At 38.4% G+C, this 16,397-nt stretch overlaps 1 protein-coding gene across 7 annotated transcripts in view; it reads right to left on the bottom strand.

The window, feature by feature from the left end:
- col18a1a (collagen type XVIII alpha 1 chain a) overlaps positions 1 to 16,397 on the bottom strand; it is an 88,114-nt gene that overhangs the window by 21,598 nt on the left and 50,119 nt on the right. For 4 of the 7 annotated variants that reach the window (XM_053627435.1, XM_053627432.1, XM_053627430.1 and 1 more), the window contains 7 exons: positions 11,049 to 11,578; positions 8,296 to 8,379; positions 7,148 to 7,198; positions 4,110 to 4,191; positions 2,374 to 2,501; positions 2,127 to 2,153; positions 1,117 to 1,299 (listed from right to left, as the gene is read on the bottom strand). In XM_053627435.1, the coding sequence (XP_053483410.1) occupies positions 1,117 to 1,299; positions 2,127 to 2,153; positions 2,374 to 2,501; positions 4,110 to 4,191; positions 7,148 to 7,198; positions 8,296 to 8,379; positions 11,049 to 11,578 (1,085 nt within the window). The remainder of the gene's footprint in view (positions 1 to 1,116; positions 1,300 to 2,126; positions 2,154 to 2,373; positions 2,502 to 4,109; positions 4,192 to 7,147; positions 7,199 to 8,295; positions 8,380 to 11,048; positions 11,579 to 16,397) is intronic. The other 3 variants (XM_053627436.1, XM_053627431.1, XM_053627434.1) reach the window with 1 other exon arrangement.

Genomic DNA, 16,397 nt, shown 5'->3' on the forward strand with positions numbered 1-16,397 from the left:
AGTGGGAGATGCACTGGTCATTAGCACCAATTATTATTCATTAGAGATTAAAGACCGCAAGGGTGCTTTATAAACGCATGTACAGTGGATCCTAAATCAGAAGCAAATAATGATCCAAACTGAGTGTATGAATGCTTGATTTGGAGTGGTAGTATGAAGCCACATATAGAGGGCATACAGAAGTTATATTCCTTTTTTTTTTTTTTCATAGATTTCCACTGTAAAATCACTGTATATGTGTGCTGGCTTGGGAAAACTCTTCACAAGATCAAGTTTTTCTACTATACATAGTTCTTAAAACTACAAGCTTTCCTGGACTAAAATATGTAACTCAACCTGACATAATGATATAGTATTTTAAAATCGGGTTAACCTCAAAGGTGAAAAGAGAAAATTTCATTCAAAGATTATGCAGGAGTGGAGGAGCATCACAGACATTTCAACAGCCGGTATTTGATTACAAACTAAACTGAATAGGATTATGCTCATTTCGCTATGGTATGTTGCTATCCAAAAACTTACAAATGTGTGACATTCACTGTGAGAGGAAATCGCACTATCAAGGTTTTAGACATCTTTCAGGAAACCAAATGTTTTTACTACTGCTTTTGAAAAATTGGCTTCTTTCTCAGTAACAAATTATGTAATAGGCAGAAAAAAAAATAAATTTTGGCCAAAACTGGATTTTTGGTCTTTTTTGACTGTTCCCCAGAATTAAGCCACAGTATTACCTGGCATCTTTCCCCAGAGCACCACACACAACTCTTCTGAGAATAACTGATAAATCCATATAGCTTGTCTTCAGTTATAGACAAAACTGTTGTGTCTGTGCTTCTGTTTATAGACAAATAGTCCATACATACCTGTAAGTTCTACTGTGCTGTATATATAACTGTATCATTGTTCTCTACTAAACCATGTAAATAACATACTTAGATAGTTCTATATTTATCTATGCACAATAATAATTGTGTTTACATTGTTTTACTATATTGTATCATATATTCTGTTCTTCAGACGTCCCTTCTGCTTATTCTCCACTGTATGAATACCACTAGCAAAGAGTGATGAACTGTTTAGAAAAGAAGTGTCTATGTGTGTTGTAGAGTTACTCACAGGTTCTCCTTCAGGCCCGGCAGGCCCCGCTGGCCCTGGAGGTCCTCTTGGTCCTTGTACTACTACCGAGCCGTCTCCCCTCTCCACAACGTCAGCACTGGGCCCAGGAGGACCAGGAGGACCTTGTGGACCAGGAGGTCCTTGATCACCCTTTACCCCAGGATAGCCAAATCCTGCAGCACCCTGAGAAAATGAGATAAACATTTTATGTGACAAAAAGTGCATTCTTAAAAGTGCTGATAACTTTCGTATGTGAGGAAGTCATAGTCATGTTTAAGTTATTTCAAAATTAAAGGAGCAGTTTGTAATATTTTGAGCCCTCTGATGGCTGCATGAGCAAAACTGCAATTCTAATGAAAACAAACATGTGTCATCTTCCCTAGCCTTTCTGTTAAAACTGCATGTGCCATGTGAGATCATTTCTAGAAATAGAGCACAGGGCTGATCCATTCTATGCTGATTGGGGTGAAGTCTACTGTACATGAAGAAAATTTGCAAGATCCAATGCTATGCAATATGGAAGCAATAAAACAATACAGTTACAGCTTTGCCTCTGACTGTTACAAAGCGCTGACACTGGAGACTCTTTCTGAAAATACTAAATAAACGTCTCCATATAGAAAACATGTGTGGAGCATCTGCCATACAAGTACCTGTGAAAGTTGGTCTATAGAAAAGATAAACTATTAGAATGCATTCATTAATATAAACCTGTGATTTGCCATGTAGCCAGAACAACTGTCAGAGCTGCTATTATAGAAAATTAATCAACACTTTCTGACCAATCAGAATCGAGAATTCATCTTATGCTGAAACTCAATGATTACTTTGGACTAAAACATTGCACACTGCACTGCACATTTAATGGTTAACTTTTTAATCGGAAAACGTTGAGGAAAATTAACAATAGAATAAAAGACATCAGCTTTATTAAAATAAAAAGATCGAGCCAGTTTGTTTTATCAGTGCAGTAATATTCACAGTGGATTTTGATAACCGTCATAACATACCTTCATTCCCTTTTCTCCTAGGCTGCCCTGAAAAAGTACACATACAAGACAAATTTTGATCACAATCATGGTTGATATTATAACACAAACTTTCTGACATCTATATGGCTGAAATGACTAGTACAGAAGCTTCTTTATCTCCTGGTGTTTTCTAACACACATTTCACTTGCCTCAAATATTTATATAGTCTGTATACAATGTTTAACTGATTACAAATATATATTTTAAAGATAATATTTAGCATACTTTCTCTCCTTTGGCACCTCCTCCAGATCCGGTCATGGACCCTGCCTCCCCCTTGGGCCCCGCAGGACCACGGTCTCCTTTGGGTCCTCTCTCTCCTTTCTCACCTTTTGCTCCTGCAACTGCTAGCACTGGACACAATGGGGATGTGAGGGGTGTAAGTGCAACTTGTCCACTTAACAACAAAAATTCATTTTCTTAACTAAAGAAACAGCATCCCCATTCAGCCCTGACATCACCATATTTCTTAAGGAATACTTTCCATAATACTTTCCATTTATGGCTGCTAATTAAATAGCATCAGGAAATAAAAAAGCATCAGGAAATTTAAAAAAAGCATTATTTTAAAGTATTGCTGAAGTATTCCTTTAAGAAATATTCCCACATCTCAGAAAGCACTTCTGTACAGCGCCATGAAATAGTGCAGCAATACCACATTTCATGCAATATGCAAAAGTCACTGGTGGTACCCACGATGGCACTGGCACAACTGGCACTTCTGAAGCTTCAAGCTTTATCTCAGCACTTCATGCATAGCATCATTGGGAAAGTCTGCGGAAGAGCACAGAGCAGCAGCAGGCCTACATTCATGCTCTGCGACCCACCTTGGGAGCTGGAAGTCCCAGGCCTGAGCTCCACAGACTTGCCTCTCTCAGCACTGGAGCCAGAAACTCCTCGGCCACCGGTACTCACAGTATATGTATGTCGGGAGCTTTCAGACAAACCTGTTACCCTCCCAGAGCTTGAAATTCGCCCTGAATCGGCAGTTCGGTCTGAGGTTCGCTTGTTATCTTGGTTCAAAACTGAAGTTCGTGTGCCAGCGGCTGAGTCAGATGTACGCCAGGAATCATCATTTGTGTCAGATGTTGGTTGAGAATTGTCATATGAGCCAAATGTTCGGTGTGAATTGTCATAAGTGCCAGAAGAATCGTCATTTGTGCCAGATGATCGTCCAGAATTACCGTGTGAGCCAGACATTCGATGAGAATCAGGATATGAGCCAGAAATTCGTCCATAGCCATCAACTGAGCCTGATGTTCATTAAAAATGATTAACTAAACCCATTGTGGAAAAAAGAACTTCAAATGAACACTTTTTAGTTATTCTGAATCATTCGCCATCTTTCTCAAACTACTACTACTTGATTAATACTCTCTCTCTCTCTCTCTCTCTCTCTCTCTCTCTCTCTCTCTATATATATATATATATATATATATATATATATATATATATATATATATATATATATATATATAACTAGCACCTTTGTGATGATTGTAACACTATTTTTTTGTTATAATTTGTCACATCAACAATTTTGTGTGATACCTGTTGTAGCTTAGTCACACTCAGGGCTATAAGATATCATGGCCACTAGAGGGCGCAAAACACAGCAAGATGCGCTCCAAAAAGAGTCGCATGCACACTTGAAATTTAGGTTCATCACAATAGAAAAGACACTGGATATTTCTTTTCCCTTTCAAATTTTGACAAGTAAAATCTGAGCGTTAAATAAACATCTGAGACTATTGCCCTATTCCACTGTGCTAAAACCACAATTCTAATTTTAAATATTTCCCATTATAATCCAGTTTAATTCTTTGAAGCAACAGAAACCGTAAATCAATCTAAACCAAATGCATAAAAAAGCTTTACATTGCTGTGTTAAAATATATTTATTACATTTGTCTTTTTAAACCAGAAGTCTAGACTGAGGTTTCGGTCATAAACACACTTACCTTTGGGCACATCCTTGCTCACTGTTACCACAGTAGGTTTTACTGGTGGCTGCTGTAGGGGATTGGAAGGTTGACTTGTGGTCTAAAGGGGAATATACAGAGGGAAGGTGAGATTTATACACTATCCACCATAAACTACATAATATAACATTGCACAAAGCCAAAGATTGCTGGTATTTATTTGAAGACATTGTAGTTTTTGTTAGGTAATGATATACCTTACAGCTAACCAGTATATTAAATACTCTTCTGGAGTACAAGTGATCATTATTCATTGCAGATGTCATGTTATGGTTTGTGGGTTTCGACTTTGTGGCTGCTTAGGACCAAATCTAACCATAAGAGACAACTAACTCAGCATCCCATGGGTTCTGGGGTGTTTTGTTTGGGTTTTTCTCCCCCCATGTTCCATGTTTTGTGAGTTTTGGAAATTTATTAAAACAGTGTTGTCATCTCATGTATGTAAGGAATAAAATATAAACTATGAACAAGCAAAACCTTGTTTAAGTCAAGCGGGAGACTGCTGAGGGTATAGCTGTTTATAATGTAATGTAAGTGAATGGAATAAAGGACCTGACTTGTTTTCATGGACATTTCACAACAATAAACGTAACTATTAATGAACAAAAAGTTATTATTAACATGTTCATGTGGTAAAAGAAGATTAATAAAGAGGAATACACTACAGTACATGGTGTTTTTTTGCAGTTTGTCATGTTACTAAGATACCAGAAAGCCCAAAATCCTCTGTCCTGAACTCTTCCCTGTGGTGGAAAACGTATCGAGCATTACAGAGCACTGGCACTAGAGACTCCTTCCACTAGAGACTCCTTTACTAGAGTATCCTACTATGCGAGTCATGCTTCCCTGAAGATTCTTTGTCTCACACATACTGCGAGAGGATAACCTTATACTAAGTCTGACATTCTCACAGCAGAGTCCAAGCAGCTGAAATGAGAGTCAGCTCCCACTGGGGCACAGAAATCGGACAAGAATGGTGTTATGGGGATACTGACAGTGTGTATTTTAGTCTGAAGAGAGTGATCAGCCTGGGGCCTTATACTTCTATCTGTCAGAAGATAGTAGTATGTGGAGGAAAGGAAGCTGCTGAACATCTACTATCACAGCTACTGCTCTATGTGTAGGAGAGTCCTTCTTACTGCTACAAGGCAGAGATGACATATGACATGACTCCACTCCTAAATTGCTAACTCCCACTGAGCACATGACAGTAAGGGAGATTACGAATTGCAAAGTAAAGCCTGCTTCAGGGTGAAAAGTTGCTCTCCTTTGTTGGTACACATTCCTTGTATTGTTACACAAGACTGGAATTTTGCTCATCCTTAGAAGTTCAGTGACACTATAATAAGGCAGGACTTCCATTCATCACTGAGGGAGCTGTGGAATCACTGACCTTTCATGGATTGCTTATTAACTGTATGCAAACTGAAAAGAAGCACACCATGCAAACGGCATGACCTGCACGCCAATAAACCATAATGTACTTGCAATTCTGCAAATCATATTTCAAGCTCATGATGCTAACGTAATGAGAACAAACTCGTGCTCGCAAAAGAGTCACAAGACGAAGCCTTTTATTAGCAGAATTTTTTTTTTTTAATCCTACAAGATATGATTAGATGAAGCAGCTCACAAGATTGTAGACTCATGCTTAAGTAGCTACGAGAGTTCATGCGCTTTGGGAGTCCTTAACCCAGAAATGCTTCCCGTCATGAGTCCATCATACATCTTAATCCTTTGTGAAGCAAGCAAGGAAAATGCCCCTGAGGGAACTGACCATCAATCAGGAACAAAATTCCACTGCAAAACAATGGAAAATTTGCTTTGCAGAACTTTCTCTCTTTTCTTCAGGAGCCTGCAAATCATATTTCAAGCTCATCGTGCTATCGCAATGAGAACAAACTCGTGTTCGCACAAGAGTCACAAGACGAAGCCTTTTATTAGCAGAACTTTAAAAATATATATAAAAGCTATGATTAGATGAAGCAGCTCACAAGATGTTAGACTCGTGATCAAGTAGCTACAAGAGTTCATGCGCATTGGGAGTCTTTAACCCAGAAATGCTTCCCACCATGAGCCCATCTTACATCTTAATCCACTGTGAAACAAGCAAGGAAAATGCCCGTAAGGGAACAGACCATCAATCAGGAACAAAATTCCACTGCAACACAATGGAAAATTTGCATCGCAGCACCTTCTTGCTTTTCTTCAGGAGCTTGTTGAAACCTGTTGCATGATGTAGGTGGATTGGAAAAGAATGAAGCTGCTGACTCTGTGTTTCCTAACAGCTGTTGAGAAGATTTAAGGCTGATTTTTATTGCATAGTCCTAATAAATACATGTCAATGAAAGGAAAAGCTGCTGTGATGCAGCACAAGCTTCAAAACATGAGTTTGATACCCCAAGACCTGTTTAATTCAGGAGGAGCACAGAAGCCAAAACATCCCCCTCTCAGAGCATAATGTTCTTTTAGACTGATGGGGAAAACAGTATAGTAAGTAAAAACGCACACAGAGGCTGAGGGAAGAGACCTGTGGCTTCAGTCCAGTAGAGCCACCTGGTTTTCCCTTCCTTTGTAATTGGGGCTGGCATGCTCAGGCAGAAGCATTAACTATCAGACTGAAGGTTAATTTTTAACCTTAATATGGCCCAGTGTATGCGGAACAGGAAGGCACTGGATGTTTTTTTGTCTCAGATTTGGCCCCAGATGTCAGTGTTTGACTGGGATTCCCTCCAGAAGATAAAAGTTTATATATATATATATATATATATATATATATATATATATATATATATATATATATATATATATATATATATATATATATATATATATATATATAAACATTTAGAAATAGACTGAAACCTTACCACACTGATATTTGACCAGGTTTTGAGAGTGGAAGATTACATACAGGCTGATTGTGAAAGTTTGATGTCACATGGTTCATGGTTACAAATATAAAGACAGCATAAACAATGCTCTTAGGAAAATTAAACAATAAAATAAGACAATACCGAGACTGTGTGCTTGTTTTTGTAATCACCGCTTCCATAATCACCCGAGGCCTGAGAGAGAGAGAGAGAGAGAGAGAGAGAGAGAGAGAATTATTCCATCTCCTCAACTTCATTTTATCTTGATGTTATCTCAAAAGCCAGAGGTTCTGCACATTTCTGCAGGCAAATAGATCTTTTTTTCAGTGGCGTTTAAGACTTCACCCTGAGGAAATGGAACTGCAGGCAAAGCATTCTCTCTGAAATATGTGAGAGGATTTCATGCTCTATCAGCCATAGGGCTGATAAATATCGGTGCACAAGTACATTACAATGTAGACCCTGTTTAATGTAAACCCCAAAACATGTATAAAATTCTTAACATATACCACATACCATGTGTATTTTTTAACCACTGCTGAATGCATCCAGACAGAGTGGGAATGAGAGTAAAACTTGCACAGCAATAAAAACTCACTTTTTTGTGTGTTCTTGAATGGGGCCCCTTTTGGGTCCTCTGATACGTTTTAAATCCACACTGACCACAGTAAAATATTAAAAGTCCTGTATCACCTGTTTTTATTAAACGCTTTATTGAATCTCTAAAACTGAGTATGGCAATAAAGACTGCCTCCTCATTTGCCTGTAGCTGTGCCATCTGGTCACATTTTTACCTTGTATAAATATACAGTTTTATAGAACTATTTCTATAGTTACATAATATACTTATATTATATTACTATACATATGAAGAAGTGCTGATTAGCAGTTGAATTTGAACTAGTGTTTGAAAAGTTATGAGTTTAAACACAAGAACATAAAACTTGGACTGTATCCTCTTTTATTAGTAATTTAAAATAAAATAAAAAATGTACTGATTAAAATAAAGCTGTGGTTGAAATTTGTGCTACAGTTGTCTTCACAATTATATATATTTTCTAAGTTATTCCTGAGACAAAATTTGAGTTAGAACAGCTTGATCAAGACCTGATGCATTGGGCTGCTTTCCCAAATACACATCAAGTCTGGTTGTAGTCCACAAAATCCCCAATGAATTCCACTAAGTACATAATTTAGTCCAAGGCAAGGTGTAATCTAAATCAGATCATCCCATAAAATCAGGATGTGATTATGGGCCTTCTGGCTCACGGAAGCAGCTCTTTGGGACTTACTCCATCGGAATCATCCTCTTCTTCCTCACAATACCGTTCAGCCTCATGGGGGTCTCCAACCACCTTCAAATCTCCAATAATACCCTGAAAGACAGACATTCACAAAAACGAACAAGTGTGTGTATTAGTGCAACTTGCAATCTACATCAGATTCCTCCTTGTTTTCTCACATAATCAATACAATCAATACAAAACAATTGGTCTGATGTCACTCATTTCGAAAGAATAATGCCTGTTTATCTGAGTCCTTTATCACCATTACTGAAACTGGTCCTATGAATTGAATGTCATTCCGACTACCATCTACTGAGTAATTTAAGCGCAAACCACACATTAAGAGCTTCTCCAAATGACATTAACTAAAATTTATCTCGGAAATGTATCTAAATTTATCACAAGTAACCACATTTTTCTCTAACTCGATGACCAGGGTTTAAGGTCAAAGGTTTACATCAAGGATGCCGTAAAAGGGGCTTCATGACATCTTAAGTGAGCTTTTGTGGTGCACCGTGACCCTTACTGAAAATCCCACACATCCGCAGGCTTAGTCAAACCCACAGATCTGCTGATTAGTGCACAGCCCTAATGAGAGCAAAAAGATGGCAATCATATCTAGTCTAATGAAGCTTGTAATTATAATGGCTGACTCATTACAAAGACATCGATGATGTCACTCTATAAGGCCTTCCTAGACCACATGAAACACAGTGAGATCAGAGGGATCGTGTTGAGGCGCATCCCACCCATCTGCTGCTGAATGCCTATTGTGATCCCTTAGTCCAGCACTGAAAGTCGAAAATTCCTGCTGCCCAGGCGCCTCACTATGGTTATGGGCAGACAGCAGGTCAGTGCTGCCATGGATAATAGGTAAGAGGGAGATAACCATTCATCCTCAGTGTGGTCCAGCTCCCTTGCAGAAGATCAAGATGGCCTTTTCAGAGTCACTTAAAAATTTGGAGTCTATGTTTAAGCATACCTAAATAGCACACAGATATAAGGCAACACAATAATTCCATTTACAATGACTATTACAGTGACAGATGTTAGCTGATGTTTTCAATGTGGAGATGTAAATGGGACAGTTCAAACCTAAATATGTGGGTAAATTATAATTTTATTATAATTATAATTACAACACCATTTAATTTGTAAATCTTAAAAATAATTTGGATTATTTTATTTACATGAGATATTATTCACCAAAAAATATCTCATATCTCATAATCACCAATATCTCATGTTTCTTTGCTGAAAATGGCTGCATTTTGCTCTTAAATAAGTGACCAGGTGAAAAGTTTTTTTTTTGTTTGTTTGTTTGTTTTTTTTTTTGCAAAGAATTAGCAAATATGCTAAATGTGGTTAACTCTTTATAGCAAAGGCCAAAAATTGAATTTCCACCTGTTTTGGGAGTTGGCCAATGGAATGCCAGTGTATTGCTAGAAAAGATTAACTAGTATCTATCAGGGTAATGACATGAGGAGATGGCTAATGATTTACTCAAAAAAAAACAAACTATATATATATATATATATATATATATATATATATATATATATATATATATATTTATTTATTTTTTCAGTAACAGAGCTGGATATTCAAAGTGACGTTGTGAGTCAGTATCACATTATCACTGGAAATAAGTGGTAAGTACTTAGCTAGGGTAACCCACAGCGGGGAAAAAAATGCTACTTGCACACACTGTTACAGATTAAATAATTAATTTGGCTAGAAGTCTGCAGTTCTCATCAACTGATCAGGAAGGGTTAGTCAGACCATGATCAAAACAAAGTGCCATTTGGAGGCTGACTCTACTAGATCTGTATTTCCTTGTTCTGGAGTGGCGTGTTCGACTTGAAACAAAGCCCACAGTTTACTGGCTTACTGGGATTTTGTCTGAGACTGGAAGTATGTCTGAGGAGAAATACCAAGAGAAGCTGTTGCACTTATACACTGATCAAAACACTGAGTTAGCCTTTAAATTAGGTTCTTATGAGCATTCTAAGCACTACTAGACAGCATCTTTAAAATGTTTAAAAATTTTAGGAAATATCATTTTCAGTCATAGAATAAGATAAGGAAGGAGGAGGTTGCAGATCAAATTTTTTTTCTCCCATTTCCTCCCCACCTATTTGGTCATTTTCCATTTCCCATCCATTAACAAACACTCCTCTGTTACATGACAGTTACCAACCAGGGAGGCTGAAGGCTAGCATTAACTTCCTCCAAGACATGTGAAGATGGCCACTGCATCTTTTCTAACTGCTGCTCACACTACATCACAGTGCAGCTGAACACACACAAAAAAGTGCTAACTGCATTCTTCCACGCTTATGAGCTTCCAAACAGCCTTGACTGGCTAGTGTCGCTGTGATTGACACGGGAGCGGGTAATGACATTCCTCCCACCCAGAGACCACAGCCAATTTTGCTCTCTTGGACTCCCAACCACGGATGGCTTTGGTATTATTATGATTTTAACTTGTAATCTTCCAATTTCGACCAAATACTTTTCTGTTACACCACTTGGGATCCCCTGGATCCCCTTTCAATAGACCACAGGTTTTAGGGGTAAATTCAGGATTTGAAAAATTACATTAACTACTCAATCAAATCAAACTAGTGTGGGCATAATGGCTTCTGCTAATTTTGGATGCCTCCTGCTTGAGCAAGTGATCTGATTTTGTAAAACCCAATACTGTTTAATAGGTTATTCCCAGACTCATGCTTAAATTGGCAGATTGGCAAACATACCACAAACTTATCATCATCAGCTCCTCCAGCTTGACCCACAAAGATCCCGGCTCCTGGTTCCAACTCCATTTCATCTGGAGAACGCTCAAAGGGGAGCACCTTGGGCTCGGAGTCACAACTGGGGTACAGGGTGACTTTATCATCCAACACACTGATAGAGAAACGAGCCCAGTAGTTGACAAGGGAGGGAACAGTGAAGCTTGCAGCCTCATAGGATGCCTGGGAGTCTGGCTCAGTGTAGAACAGGACAATTTTTTGCTTTCCGTCCTTCACGGCTGAAAGCTTCACCCCCACATACATGATTTTCTGGTTGGTGTCAGTGATTGAGAAGATGACTCCAGCTTTGGTGGAAGTGGGCTTCACGTTGAACAGGAGGGAGAAGTCACGGAAAAAAGATGTGGGCAGGTGCGCACGGGCCAGCTGACCGGTCTTGGAGTTCTGATCGAACACAAAGCCTGAAGAGTCTGGGTCATAACTTTTGGTGACGCCTTCAGGAAGAGGGTAACCAATCAGCTGTGAGAGCGAAACTGCTGTAAAAAGAAAGGATACGGATTGAGATTAATTAAACATGATAGACAATTGGGAAATAAGTGAGGTTTACCTTTGGGTTTCAAGGAATGACCTGGTTAGAAAAGTGTGTTGTTAGACTGTTGGATCACACCTTAAAGGAACGCACTCAAACGTGTTAACATGGCTAATGGCTAACAGTGAATGAAAGTATGTAAGAACCAATTAGCATGGTTACATATAGCATAATCCGACCACAGCTTTCATTCAACATTAGCAATTAGCAATTTTGTTCCTTTAAGAGGGAGTTTGAGATTTGGGATTAAGCAGACTCCACATGGAACAGTACTCAGAACGACCCCCAACCCCACCCCTTCCCCTCCCCCAGCCAAACACTGCCTATATAGTGATATATTGCTTTATTTATTTATTTATTTTATTACAATGCAATTACATATGCACAATAACACTTGCATTCGTTCTATAATTTATTCTAAAAATCATATACCATATGTATATAAGTCCTGTAAGTATACATAAGAGAAATGTGTTGGAACCTTTAGGTGGGGGAATGCTATGCTTTAATAAGAAATAATATTTATCCCAGATGTCAGAAAATTCTTGTCTTTCATTGGGGCAATGACATTCTACATTTATTTCTCCATAGAGGATCAGTGGGTCACCTCAAGGGCGATTAAAAAAAAAATCTTCTCTAAAATACCAAAACCAACCCTATGGGGGGAAAAAAGCTAAGCATAAGTACCATTTGTGATTGGAAATGCTCTACAAATTCAAAGTTTGTGCAAAAAAGAAAAGGAGTAGGAAGGATTATGTTACAAAGCTGTTGTTTGTTATTTTATCACAAATTTTCAGACATCAATGCCATAGCTAATTAGGTTTTATTCATATTATCAGAAATTATCCTTAATTAGTTTATTTTACCACCAATTTCAATAGTCAAAGGACTGTTTGTAGGCTTAGCTCAAACCAAATTGCAAAACAACACATACACTACATTTTAGCTTAATTAATTTAGATCAGCAGAGTGCCTATTGTGTGTTATATTCCATAGTGTTGTGCTATTTGCAAGCAATTTATTGAAAATGCCCTATTCATCTGGAACTCAGTGTGGAGAGAGAGTTTGTAGGAAAGACAGTTCTGTAATGATCCAACTTTATTAGTTTAGCTGGCTTCTAAGAAAATAAGAGCATATGAGGTACATAGACACTTGACAGCATGCAGCATGAGATGCTAAAATGTATTGATAAAGTGCTACAAAGTCTGCACAGATGAAACCATTCACATTCTCTTCCACACTCACCAGCCTTGTCACAATTCAAAATGAGAGGTTTTTAGCTACCATCTGGAAATAAGAAGTCAGTTAGCTCAGTATCTGTAACACATTACGTGCATACAGTATGTGGACCTGGAAGCCGCATGTTCACTGATAATGTAGAGTATATCTTTATTTCAGAACACAGAGCTATGTTGTTCCATTGTTTTCTATGGAAGTTAGGAGCCAGATTAACAAATGAGGTAGTAAAAACAGTCAGTCTGCCGAAAGATATCTAAAACCTACCTAGGTGAGCATGATTTTCTTGCAAAATAAATATCACGCTTTGATCAAGCTGTTGGATAGCTCAGTGCCATAGCAAAATGGACATGGACAAGCCTAATAGATTCAGTTTGAGCACTTACACAATCTGTACAGAAGACAACATTTTAAAATGCTTACATGACCTGATAAAATATATTAATAATAAGAATTATAGTCAAGAGAAAAGAACTGATTGAATGAATCAGTAATTATTTCCATACCAATATTATCATACGAGTCAAGAGACATTAATGAGGCTCATGTTTAAATGCTTCAAGTGACATTACCTCAGGTGATGAGACAGAGACTGATATGGATGATGTTGATAAAGTAAGAACCTCTTACTTTGAATGATAATTCCTTCAAATTTGTTAATGTAATTTTTCCACAGGTAGATGTACAAATGCAGAGGTAGGTGGTGTGTCTTTCAGTGGAATTGGAATGAAATCTTTAAATGCAGTTTTCTGAACATTTTTTTCACTTTTTGGGGTAACTAGATTTTAAAATGCTAGAACTTTACTTATTTATAAAAAATATATATACTGCTTATATACTGTACGTTCCACTGGTTTTTAAGCACTTAGGCTTAGTGGTTAGCACATTTGCCTCGCACCTCAGCGGTTGGGGGTTCGATTCCCGCCTCTGCCTGCATGTTCTCCCCATGCTTTGGGGGTTTCCGGATACTCCAGTTTCCTCCCCAGTCACGCGTTGTAGGCTGATTGACATTTCCAAATTGTCCGTAGTGTGTGAATGGGTGTATGAGCGTGTGTGCGATTGTGCCCTGTGATGGGTTGGCACCCCATCCAGGCTGTCCTCTGCCATATGCCTCAAGTCCCCTGGGATAGGTTCCAGGCACCAGGCTCCCCCACGACCCTGTGTAGGATAATCGGTAGAGAAAAGGGATGGATGGATGGTTTGATATGACCAACATCCTGAGACGATGCAACAGTAACAAAAAAAAGACCTGCCAAAAGACTACTGTCACATCAACACAAGGGTCATGGCCTACAAGAAGTGCAAAACATACATCATTCACAGCAGATGTGCAGGATTTGAACCTCAGCTGAAGATTTTGTTGTAAACTACGCAAGGAGGAAAGGACTAAAATAACCAAACCATAAAAGAAAGGCCTTGACAGGATAATGCTCAAGTCAGAATAGGGCGAACATCCTGCACACATCCAGGTGCTACTGTGTGAAGAGCCAAACTAGAAACTGAGCACTCTGAGGATTGATCCATATATAGAGTCTGCACGAGACTGTAAGCACTGTCAATGACTGGCTAAGATTCCCTAGCACCTCAGGGATACAAGAGTCCTTGACTGTTACCTTTCTGTCAGCAGGCGATAAATTGTAACAAGAGAATCCAGATGGCTGCAGGAATTAAATCACACTCAGAGACGCCTTCAGGGTGGGAACAGGTCTGTTCTCTGAGATGAGCAAAAAGCCAGCCAATTCACTACTCACTTCTCTTTAACATTTGACAATCTTAACTATCTAACTTCAGTTATGTAATGGCCCCAGGGTCACCAAGCAATGTGACCATGAACAGTAATGTGGTGCTAATCTTAAAAACATGCTTTTTTGCTAATATCATGATTTTTATAAGAGCTATGTGGTTTCATTTCTTTAAAGCCATTTCCCTGTGACATGGTTATCTAATGCAGTGCTTCTCAAAATGCGTCCTGGGGATGCCTATGGGTCTGTAAAGCAAGGTCACGGGATCTGTGATTTTTTTATTTTTTTTTAATTGACTTACAGCAGTGGAACTCACATCCCACATTTATCCAAGTTATTATATTTATTATTGAGTTCTTCTAGTTATTAGCCGATCTGACTTGTCAAATGAATTGAATAGGTTTAATCCAAACATCAAAAATGCAACATCCTGCACTCCTAACATAATAAGTTAAACTTCTTTGTCTTATACTGTTTGTCAACTCAAATCTGTGTAAGAGATATATTAGGAAAGGAATGAAGCAGTAAGGTAATGTCCTTAACCCAACTGAGCTGTTCTGGTATATGAAGGATGAAAAGATTCGAAAGAGGTGTCCAGCCAACTTCAGAAACCTCTTTGGATGTTTCATTGCTAGCAAAATACCACAAAAAGCCTAGCATATGTCGATGGACAAGATAGCTCTCTTTGTTCCAGGTGTGCACCAAACAACAGTAAGAAAATTGCTTGGAAAATCCTACTTAATTTTTATCAGCTAATCCATTTTCAATTCTCTTCATCAACCGAACAGACCACAGACACAGCTGCTTATTTTCTATTGGTTCACGAGAATGAGGCTTATGTTGGCACAAAAACAAAGTAATCAGAGTAACTAGTATCAGAAGCAAATGCAAAAGCAAATCTTCTATATACCACGTCCTTTAATGTTTTGGCTTTTAGGCAGGGCAAATTGTAATCGATTTGGGCTCGACCGCTACTTTAGCTGAAAAAACAAACAAAAACAAACAGAAATGAATAGCTTTTAAATAGCATTCTTCTGTATCAATTATAGCAAATATTACAGCTAAACAGTAAATGTTGGCACCTCTGGGAGCATCTGGAAAAGAATGACTACATGAAAAGTGTGTGTGTAGCAGCAACAGCTGCTAAATAAGGTTTTTAAAGAAAAAGTAGTAGTTTTATGTGTTCCTTTTTTTTTTGGTAAAACAAATGCTAGGTCTTCCTAAACATTTGACGTAAAATATGGCAGTTATTTTAGCTAAAAATAAAAGCTGGGAGCTCAGGAAAGCAAGTCACATGAGCAACTTGATGTGGAAGTTTCTGACAGTGGAGACACACTCCAGGCAATTAGCAACCTTTCAGGTAATTATTCCCATTAACTGAAATGAAATCTTCTTTGCTTAGTACGCTGAACTGACTCGTTGTCAGAGTTTAAGTGGATGAGTTTTGCATGTGTGCTGAGCTTTCAGAGGGTGTACCACTCTTTCTGCTCCTCAGCTGCGTATCAGTGTCACTTACTCAGAAAAAAAAAATTCCAAAATGCACTGTAATTTAAGCTTGTTTGACTAATCCCAGCAGCCGAACCAACACTCTCTCACTTGGGAGAAACTCAAAGCGGTGATCCGTTAACCCTAAAGGTGCAACAGCAATCAAGAGTTAAAAATTAGCAATTTAATTAGAATGTCTTCATGCACAGGGCTTTTTCGCTTCTCACAAATTTCTGACAGTTAAATTAGTTACTGAAGGCAGTGAGGCGGAGAAATGGCAGACTTCTAAATGAATGCGCTTGC

Source organism: Ictalurus furcatus, chromosome 6 (genome assembly GCF_023375685.1).
Source record: "Ictalurus furcatus strain D&B chromosome 6, Billie_1.0, whole genome shotgun sequence".
Taxonomy (NCBI): Eukaryota; Metazoa; Chordata; class Actinopteri; order Siluriformes; family Ictaluridae; genus Ictalurus; species Ictalurus furcatus.